The following is a 10,064-nucleotide window of genomic DNA, read 5'->3' on the forward strand; positions in this document are numbered from 1 at the left end:
CAATCACATGGCAGTTGCTTCAATGCATTTAGGGGTGTGGTCCTGGTCAAGACAATCTCCTGAACTCCAAACTGAATGTCAGAATGGGAAAGAAAGGTGATTTAAGCAATTTTGAGTGTGGCATGGTTGTTGGTGCCAGACGGGCCGGTCTGAGTATTTCACAGTCTGCTCAGTTACTGGGATTTTCACGCACAACCATTTCTAGGGTTTACAAAGAATGGTGTGAAAAGGGAAAAACATCCAGTATGGGGCAGTCCTGTGGGCGAAAATGCCTTGTTGATGCTAGAGGTCAGAGGAGAATGGGCCGAGTGATCCAAGCTGATAGAAGAGCAACGTTGACTGAAATAACCACTCGTTACAACCAAGGAATGCAGCAAAGCATTTGTGAAGCCACAACACGCACAACCTTGAGGCGGATGGGCTACAACAGCAGAAGACACCACCGGGTACCACTCATCTCCACTACAAATAGGAAAAAGAGGCTACACGAGCACGAGCTCACCAAAATTGGACAGTTGAAAACTGGAAAAGAGTCAGAATTTGGCGTAAACAGAATGAGAACATGGATCCATCATGCCTTGTTACCACTGTGCAGGCTGGTGGTGGTGGTGTAATGGTGTGGGGGATGTTTTCTTGGCACACGTTAGGTCCCTTAGTGCCAAGTGGGCATCGTTTAAATGCCACGGGCTACCTGAACATTGTTTCTGACCATGTCCATCCCTTCATGACCACCATGTGCCCATCCTTCCAGCAGGATAATGCACCATGTCATAAAGCTCTAATCATTTAAAATTGGTTTCTTGAACATGACAATGAGTTCACTGTACTACAATGGCCCCCACAGTCACCAGATCTCAACCCGATAGAGCATCTTTGGGATGTGGTGGAACGAGAGCTTCGTGTCCTGGATGTGCATCCCACAAATCTCCATTAACTGCAAGACGCTATCCTATCAATGTGGGCCAACATTTCTAAAGAATGCTTTCAGCACCTTGTTGAATCAATGCCACGTAAATTAAGGCAGTTCTGAAGGTGAAAGGGGGTCAAACACGTATTAGTATGGTGTTACTAATAATCCTTCAGGTGAGTGTATATTCACGTTAAAATGAGAAACTGATGTCATTGAAAGGTGAGACTGAAGTCGTTAAAACCAGAAATGATTGCTTTTTAACGATATATATGTATAAATCTCGTTTTAACATAATACTTAAGCTGGTAAAAATGTATACTCCATGTTTGTCAGTTCTACGCCGTAAGGACTAATCCAAAAGAGGACACATTTATAGGCTAAATTAAATTTACTCTAAAATTTGCAATTATTTGCACTGCAGAAGCATCCACGTGCCCTCTAAAACAGCTCGTACCACAGTTTGAGAACCACTGTTACCTCCTTAACACTAGTGCTACTCATACAGCAGCCCACTGTGTCCTGCAACACTGCAGGGGAAAAGGAACTTACTTTTAAAGATTTTGAGCCGGCTAAATCACTTTATTTTGAAAAGACGAAAGTGGGTTTGGTGCCTGTTTTCCGGTGTTGTGGCGTTATGTTATGTAGACCTAAAAAGTCAAATCAGGTCAAACCTGATGTAGTCACATTTAGGCTATTATCAGGCAGAGGTGAGTGCGCACAGAGGTGAGCGGAGACACGTGTTCACTTCTTTCATCACGAAAGCTCTGACAATAGGCTGCACCTCTGAAGCTGTAAAAAGTTATTTAGCCCCTTCTAACAGTAGAAAGTAGCCGTACGTGTGCGCAATGGAGCTGTTCACAACAGCGCTCTTGGGAGCGCTTGTACTACTTCTGTTTTGGATATTTAGAGTGAAAAGTAACAGTAATTTACCGCCAGGACCTTTGGCACTTCCCATTGTTGGAAACCTGCCGTTTCTGGACAAAAATGCACCGTATAAATCTATGATGGAGGTAAGTTTGAATGCACTAGGATGTTTTGGGATTGTGCGTGAATTATTTAACATGCTCCTTGCTGTTGACTTCAGTTCAGTAAAACCTATGGTCCTGTGATGACCATGTACCTGGGATGGCAGCGGGCTGTTGTTCTTGTGGGCTATGACGCAGTGAAGGAGGCTCTGGTGGACCAAGGAGAAGACTTCTCTGGAAGAGCTCCAGTTCATATGTTTAAAAAAGCCACTAAGGGTTATGGTAAGGACACAAAACTTAACTAACTTTGCTCAATACACAGTATGAGCTCCTGCAGTCTGTCAGGTACACGATTCTTTGTGCAAAAATAACATTTATAAAAACTGGTTAGTAACTCTGTCCATAAAATGGATTAACAGCATGGACTGTGCAGATGTTTGGAGCCTGAGTGATTGTATATTGTCCAGTTCTACATGTTTTTCTTTTGTTTTTTGTTACATGTCTGTATGTTAATGCTGCTGAGCCTTGCTTCAAGCCAAATTTCTCCATGAGGAGAAGAAATAAAAGAAAACCTGAAACCTACTTAGCCTCTCAAAGCACCATAATGTAGTCATTAGATTCATTCCACACTCAGGGTAGTAAGCTACTTTTGCAGCCATAACTGCCCTGGTAGACAGACAGAAGTGAGGCTGCCACCATCAGCCCCTGTAACCACGACCCACCACTCAAACGCATACACAAATAGCCTACATCACATCCATAGTGTGGTGAGGTAGGTGTTTTGCTTAGGCATTATGAATTGGCGGGATTTAAACCTCCAAACTTTGTCTTGGAGGCACTCTAACCCTACTGTGCTACTGCCACCCATTTGGTTTTCAAGTATCCTATTTGCTGTTAACATCATCCATATTTGTTTTGTTAAGGTTTGGCCATAAGTAATGGTGAGCGCTGGAGACAGCTCAGACGCTTCACTTTGACCACTCTGAGAGACTTTGGCATGGGACGCAAGCCTATGGACATGTGGATCCAGGAGGAGAGCAAGCACTTGATGACACGCATTAACACCCTCGACGGTAGGTCAATATGATAGAAATACAATAAAAGGATTGATCTAGTTTTTAATAATGCATGCTTAGTGATAGAAGGTATGCTAATCTGTATACAACTCAGCAATACTTTATATGTTTGCTGAAAACAAACAAATCATACAAAATTGCAATTATTTCAAGTAAAGAAAAACTATATCGCTCTGGCTCAATATTATATTATAAGTTAATTTTCTCTTACATCGAGTTTGTACATCTTTTCTTTTCAGGCAAGCCCTTTGACCCCACATTTATATTAAGTCAAACTGTTTCTAATGTGATCTGCTGCCTGGTGTTTGGAGAACGCTTTGACTATGAAAATAAACAATTTCTTCGACTACTGAAGACGTTTAATGACTTTATCAAATTTAATAGCACCCCCTTTGGGCAGGTAAGGTTAAATTAATCTAATGTGTGCATAATGTGCATAATAACTTGTTGATTGATGTCATTTCTTCAGATGTGCAACATCTTACCCTGGCTGATGGATTGTTTACCTGGTCCACATCATGCCATTTTGGCAGACATTAACAACGTGAGGGCGTTCTGTAAGGAAAAGATTGAAGAGCATACAAAGACACTGGACCCAGACTCCACCCGAGACTACATCGACTGCTTTCTCGTCCGCATGAACGAGGTAAATAAACCTATCTATTTATCAAACATCCAACACATGCTTGTGGCAAAGGTAGGTTCGTAATAAAATGCCTACTTTGGTAAATTATCTTTAAAATGCCAGCAATCTCTGAGATCTTTAGCCATAAATATATATATATATTATTGTTCTTCATCATACAACACTTGTTTTCACTCAGGAGAAAGACAATCCAAACAGTGAGTTCCACTTTGAGAACCTGTGGTCCACAGTTCTTAACCTGTTTGCAGCAGGAACAGAAACAACCAGCTCTACTATCAGATTTGGTCTGAGTGCCCTCATTAAATACCCCGACATTCAGAGTATGTATCCATTGCAGAACACCTATTATAAACCATAAATCTAATAACGCAATAATGTTGTTGTATTTGCCATATTCAGAGAAGATGCAGGAGGAGATTGACACTGTGATTGGACAAGAGCGTAGTCCCAACATGGACGACAGGAAGTCTCTCCCCTTCTGTGATGCAGTTATTCATGAGGTTCAACGCTTCATTGATCTTGTTCCCCTCAGCGTCCCACGTTACGCTCTTAAAGACTTCACTTTCAGGGGCTACACAATCCCAAAGGTAAAACAAGTCATTTCTACTAAACACATTTAGTTTTGGAGCTTTGACTTATTACAGGAAAATACATGATTTAACTAACCGTATGCACTTTTTAGGGCACTTTACTATTTTCAATGCTACACTCTCTACTGAAAGGTGAAAAGGAGTGGGCCACTCCCTTCACCTTTAATCCTCAGCACTTTCTGGATCACAATGGCAACTTTAAGAAAAATCCTGCTTTTATGCCTTTTGCTGCAGGTAAAAGCCAATGCACATACATACTAGGTCTATGAATACTAATAATACGAAGTTGGTGTGACTACCTCAAACAGTAGTAAAAAGTAGGACCATTTGAGCAATATGGTGGGACGTGGTGGGATGTGATGAATTTAGGCAAATAAAGACAGCTATAAACCTGTCAGACATAAAGACATGACCCCTAAAAAAGTGTAATTTTTTGCAAGGAATATTTATATTATCCTGTTTTCTATTTAAATATCTCTATTTTATACCATTCATGCTGCACCAGTGAAAAGGTGGGACATTATCTAATTAAGTAGGATGAGCGACAGGGGCCTATCTGTCTGTGCAGGACAACCAAAGAGGGACAGGTGGTCTCTCTATATGACATTAAATGTTGGATTCCTCTGGTCATAGGGAAGAGGTCGTGTGTTGGAGAGTCATTGGCCCGTATGGAGTTGTTCATCTTTATAGTGTCTCTGCTGCAGCACTTCACCTTCTCGTGCAGTGGAGGTCCCGACAGCATCGACCTGACGCCTGAAAGCAGCAGCTTCGGCAATATAGCCCGAACATACGAGATCATTGCCACAGTGAGATGAGCATGTATAGATCTTTATTACAGTGATTGTGACTGTATTAGCAGGCTATTAATGGTACATACATTTTAAAGTTACTAAAGAGAGGCGAAACATACACCAATGTTAAAAGAAAATAAGGAGATATTCGCAGCCTATAGGCACACTTGAGACTTCGTCAAGTCATAGTCCAACCTGCACATATTTGCTTGTTTTTTATTGCTTAGTGTTTTAAAATAATAATATTGCAATGGTTGTTTTGAGGCCAAATTAGAATATTGAATAGATCACAAAAGACAATTTTAAAAAGGCTGCAAAAACACCTGATAACAAACAAATAACAAATCAACCAAACTTTTGCTGTAACCTTTCATAAAGATATATTTTTGCACTTTTGTGAATAAAGAATGAATCAAGGTAAACTGTCTGTGAGAATGTTTATCTTTTACTGTTCTCTGGTTTCTTTATTTCATAATAATAAGTGAGTAACTGTAACTGTTTGCATCTTAATATTTTATAGCTATTGCATTAAATAATTTTACATTTAATCAAATAAACATAATAGGTTTTCACTCGTGTCTGGCTTCATGCTGGTTTACATGACGTGTGCTGGATTGGATCCAAGTGACCCTGATCTTTTTGGGTTTCCATAAGAGCCAATGGTACAGATAGGCAAGACTTGTAGAGTAGAAAAATAACTACAGTATAGCATTTTGAAAGGCTTCGACATGCCTGTAAAGTGCATTAAAAGAGTAATGCATTATTATTAGTAGTGAAAAAACATAACATGACAATTTTATATTTATGTTAACTTTAATATCTACTTAATCGTCTGTATTTACTTTAACTTCCAGGAGTGAGGAACATGTTTTGTTTTGTTGTTGTTTTTTGTTTTGTTTTTTTGTTTTTTTTGGGTTTTTTTGTTTTTTTTTGGGGGGGGGGTCTACAAATGCACTACATAACAATTTTGGTCTCCATGCAGATGCTGTTTTTGTTTGAAATGTTTCAGAATATGGCATTAAACTTATATATGCTGCAATCAATTAATTACACATCTTATTGCAAAAAAAAAAATACCTTGCACTGTCCACAGTTCAGACCTGTAACAACCAGGTGGCAGATCTTCCACCAGAAAAGTTACATAGTGCATCTGAAATAGTCACTGTAAGAAAAATGTCTTATATCAATCTATATTACATCTGCACTGTCAGTTGTTGTTGCATGTTTAATTTGATGTTTGGAGAACAGTGCATGTCTGGTCAAGTCGGTTGCAAGTAGATTTATGAGCCAATCAAAATCAGGGATGTTCTGAGCGTGCTCAAAGGTGAACAGAGGAGTCACGTGGTTGATTTATGACCTAAATCTGTGCTTCTGTCAACTCTCGGCCCAAGAAAAACATACAAGAGGTTACACTGGCTCTGCCCCTTTCACTCGAGTATTAAAGGAGAGCGTCAAGGATGTACAAGCCAGTCCTTACAATACGTGATTTCTGGAAACTTGAGAGTGGGACTGACACTTGGCTACTATCATTGGAGAAAGAAATGGAGCTGTTCACAACAGCGCTCTTAGGAGCGCTTGTACTAGTTCTGTTTTGGATATTTCGTGTGAAAGACAACAGCAAGTTACCTCCAGGACCTTTGGCACTTCCCATTGTTGGAAGCCTGCCGTTTCTGGACAAAAATGCACCGTATAAATCCATTATGGAGGTAAGTTTGAATGCACTAGTATGCTCTGGGATTGTGCGTAAATTATTTAACATGCTCCTTGCTGTTGACTTCAGTTCAGTAAAACCTATGGTCCTGTGATGACCATGTACCTGGGATGGCAGCGGGCTGTTGTTCTTGTGGGCTATGACGCAGTGAAGGAGGCTCTGGTGGACCAAGGAGAAGACTTCTCTGGAAGAGCTCCTGTACATTTTCTGTACAAAGCCACTCGGGGCTATGGTAAGTCTAGGTTATTCCAAATATATGTTTTTCAACCATTCTGGGTTCATCAAAAGCAATATGTTGTACTGTTCATCTCATTCAGGTGTGGGCATTAGTAATGGTGAGCGCTGGAGGCAGCTCAGGCGGTTCACACTGAGCACTCTGAGAGACTTTGGCATGGGACGCAAGCCTATGGACATGTGGATCCAAGAGGAGAGCAAGCACATGATAGCACACATCAACACACTTAAAGGTCTATACATACTTTACAAAAGGCTTTAGGATCCATCATAACACATGCTTATCCATAACAGAATAAAGAAGCATAGTTTTAGGGGGGTGTTCAATCTAATTCTTACACAATCAAGATGGACCAAAGTAAACTGTTATATAACTCACTGATGATAATAAATGGGTTGATGAAAAAATACAAATTGCAAGTGCTTTGAATTGAGGAAACAAAATGTGTGGCTAATACTGCTGATTTGAAGTGAGTGATTCTTTTTTTTCAGGCAAGCCCTTTGACCCCACATTTATATTGAGTAAGACTGTCTCCAATGTGATCTGCTGCCTGGTGTTTAGTGAACGCTTCCGCTCTGAAGATACACAATTTCTTCGACAACTGCAGATCTTAAACAAGTTTATAAAATTTAATAGCACCCCCTTTGGACAGGTAAGTTTAAATGTGATCTTACATGCAAACAATATTATAGAAAATCATTTGTTTATTACTGCCTTTCTTCAGTTCTACAGCATCTTCCCCTGGCTGATGGATCACCTTCCTGGCCCACATCACACTATGTTTGCAGAAGTTGATGAGGTGAGAGCGTTCAATAGGAAGAAGATTGAAGAGCACATGAAGACATTGGATCCCAGCTCTCCACGAGACTTCATTGACTGCTTTCTCATCCGCATGCACCAGGTAGAAGATTTGGATATCATCCTAATAGTTTTTTTCTGTTACCAAAACTATTGTACAAAAATAAAAGGTAAAAAAATAAAGGTCAAATTTATTTTCTCATGGTTGTCTGAAAACCAAAAACATGGTTGTCAGTCTGTTGTGGCAAGTGCTGTCTTCTTTGGTGTTGTCTGTTGGGGTGGCAGTCATTTGGACAGACTGATAAAGAAGTGTGCATCTGTGATCGGGAGGAGGGTGGACTCTGTGGGAGCTGTGGTTGAGAAGAGGATGAGGGCTTTAATGCAGGGCATCCTGGACAATTCCAGACATCCCTTGCATGACATTATGTCTGCACAGAGAAGCTCACGGAGTAACAGGTTCCTCTCACTGAGCTGCAGGACAGTGCGCTTTTCGAGGTCGTTTGTCCCTTCAGCTATCAGTCTGTTTAACAGAACTGCCTGATATGAACTGTGACTTCTATATGATGAGCACTTTATACTATTGTTAGTAATATTTTATTGTTTTTACTGTTATCATTGTGTGTGTTTGTGCAAGTTTGTGTTTGCTGCCGGACACCTGAATTTCTCCCTTGGAGATTAATAAAGTTTTTTATCTATCTATCTATCTATCTGAAAATGCAAACAGGGTCATCGATCTTTCTGATTACCAGTATAAAGCTCTTACAAATTCAGCCATCTAAATCCATTGTTTCTTAACACGCTTGTTTTCACTCAGGAGAAAGACAACCCTCACAGTGAGTTCCACTTTGAGAACCTGTGGTCCACAGTTCTTAACCTGTTTGCAGCAGGAACAGAAACAACCAGCTCTACTATCAGATTTGCTCTGAGTGCCCTCATTAAATACCCCGACATTCAGAGTATGTATCCATTGCAGAACACCCATTTTAAACAATAAATCTAATAACGCAATAATGTTGTTGTATTTGCCATATTCAGAGAAGATGCAGGAGGAGATTGACCCTGTGATTGGTCAAGAGCGTAGTCCCAACATGGACGACAGGAAGTCTCTCCCCTTCTGTGATGCAGTTATTCATGAGGTTCAACGCTTCATTGACCTTGTTCCCTTCAGCCTACCACACTACGCACTCAAAGAAATCACTTTCAGGGGCTACACAATCCCAAAGGTAAAACATGTGTGTCCTGTTCTCAAATCACCTAATATGATTCTAGATAAACATTAAACCATGATTGGGTATTGCACGTATAAAACAGTATGTATTTGTTATAGGGCACTTTTATATTCCCCTTACTACACTCTGTGCTGAAAGGAGAAAAACAATGGGCAACTCCCTTCACCTTTAACCCTCAGCACTTTCTGGATCACAATGGCAACTTTAAGAAGAATCCAGCTTTTATGCCTTTTGCTGCAGGTAAACTTCAATGCAAGTGGTTGATAGGTCTATACTATTTTATTTCTATGTTTGATTCTTCCTTTTATCACAGGGAAAAGGTCGTGTGTTGGAGAGTCCTTGGCCCGTATGGAGTTGTTCATCTTTATAGTGTCTCTACTGCAGCACTTCACCTTCTCTTGCAGTGGAGGCCCTGACAGCATCAACCTGACGCCTGAAACCAGTGGCTTTGGTAATGTGCCTCGAAGACACGAGATCATTGCCACACCACGATGAGCTCATTATTACAATGGAATAAATTACATACAGGAAATTTGTTAAACCTGTTTATTTTAATATACTGTTCTTTTTACATGGATCATTTTGTAGAAGAATTTGCATGTGCAATGTGGGTATCAATGTAAATATAAAATATAATATATAATTTTGTAATAAAGTCTGTCATTTTCCCCAAAATATACTTTTTTCCTTTATTCATTAATGGACAAATGCTATTTTTTACATATGCAGATCATTCCCCTATAAATAGCTGTAAAATGTGTTGTGCAGTCTAATTGTGGGCAATGCTGAATAGTACACTATAGTAGTTGTGGTTTTCTGTTCTGTTGCATAAAGAGCAGGCACAAAGGCATGGGAATCATTCAGTAGATCTTTATTGTCAGTTACAGTTAAACAGGCAGCTTAAAGGCAGCGTCCAGAAAAATTCAAAGCTGAGTCTAGCAAAGTGAGTAGAGTCTAATGCAGAGTCTAAAGCAGTGAGATTGCACCAATATTTTACCACCCTCCCAAAGTGGGGGTCACACATTGCTGAATGAAAAGAGGCTACAGATAAGAAATGTGGCCTTAACCAAAATGACCTTAGTGTGGTACATGGCCACTGCTGCATGGGAAACA

General features: G+C 40.1%; 2 protein-coding genes across 2 annotated transcripts; both read left to right on the plus strand.

Moving 5' to 3' along the window:
• The first annotated feature begins 1,516 nt into the window (after window positions 1-1,516).
• Window positions 1,517-5,417, plus strand: LOC117380399 (cytochrome P450 2F5-like). Its single transcript, XM_055226267.1, has 9 exons — window positions 1,517-1,920; window positions 1,995-2,157; window positions 2,799-2,948; window positions 3,191-3,351; window positions 3,421-3,597; window positions 3,776-3,917; window positions 3,997-4,184; window positions 4,280-4,421; window positions 4,821-5,417. Exons 1-9 carry the CDS (start codon window positions 1,756-1,758, stop codon window positions 5,000-5,002), a joined length of 1,470 nt encoding a protein of 489 aa, XP_055082242.1. The 5' UTR covers window positions 1,517-1,755; the 3' UTR covers window positions 5,003-5,417.
• Window positions 5,418-6,348: 931 nt separating this feature from the next.
• Window positions 6,349-9,621, plus strand: LOC117380397 (cytochrome P450 2F5-like). The gene is made up of 9 exons (XM_033977202.2): window positions 6,349-6,684; window positions 6,759-6,921; window positions 7,007-7,156; window positions 7,416-7,576; window positions 7,649-7,825; window positions 8,537-8,678; window positions 8,758-8,945; window positions 9,050-9,191; window positions 9,265-9,621. The coding sequence occupies exons 1-9, from the start codon at window positions 6,436-6,438 to the stop codon at window positions 9,444-9,446; spliced, it is 1,554 nt and encodes a 517-aa protein (XP_033833093.1). The 5' UTR covers window positions 6,349-6,435; the 3' UTR covers window positions 9,447-9,621.
• Window positions 9,622-10,064: the final 443 nt, after the last annotated feature.

Source organism: Periophthalmus magnuspinnatus, chromosome 13 (genome assembly GCF_009829125.3).
Source record: "Periophthalmus magnuspinnatus isolate fPerMag1 chromosome 13, fPerMag1.2.pri, whole genome shotgun sequence".
Taxonomy (NCBI): domain Eukaryota; kingdom Metazoa; phylum Chordata; class Actinopteri; order Gobiiformes; family Gobiidae; genus Periophthalmus; species Periophthalmus magnuspinnatus.

Bases quoted from the DNA above. Each gene is read 5' to 3' on its own strand.
- LOC117380399 (XM_055226267.1), top strand. From the start codon at position 1,756: ATGGAGCTGTTCACAACAGCGCTCTTGGGAGCGCTTGTACTACTTCTG. The intron at 4,185-4,279 runs GTAAAACAAGTC...TGCACTTTTTAG, and splicing joins GGGGCTACACAATCCCAAAG to GGCACTTTACTATTTTCAAT. The intron at 4,422-4,820 runs GTAAAAGCCAAT...CTCTGGTCATAG, and splicing joins TTTTATGCCTTTTGCTGCAG to GGAAGAGGTCGTGTGTTGGA.
- LOC117380397 (XM_033977202.2), top strand. From the start codon at position 6,436: ATGTACAAGCCAGTCCTTACAATACGTGATTTCTGGAAACTTGAGAGT. The intron at 7,577-7,648 runs GTAAGTTTAAAT...GCCTTTCTTCAG, and splicing joins ATAGCACCCCCTTTGGACAG to TTCTACAGCATCTTCCCCTG. The intron at 7,826-8,536 runs GTAGAAGATTTG...GTTTTCACTCAG, and splicing joins TTCTCATCCGCATGCACCAG to GAGAAAGACAACCCTCACAG.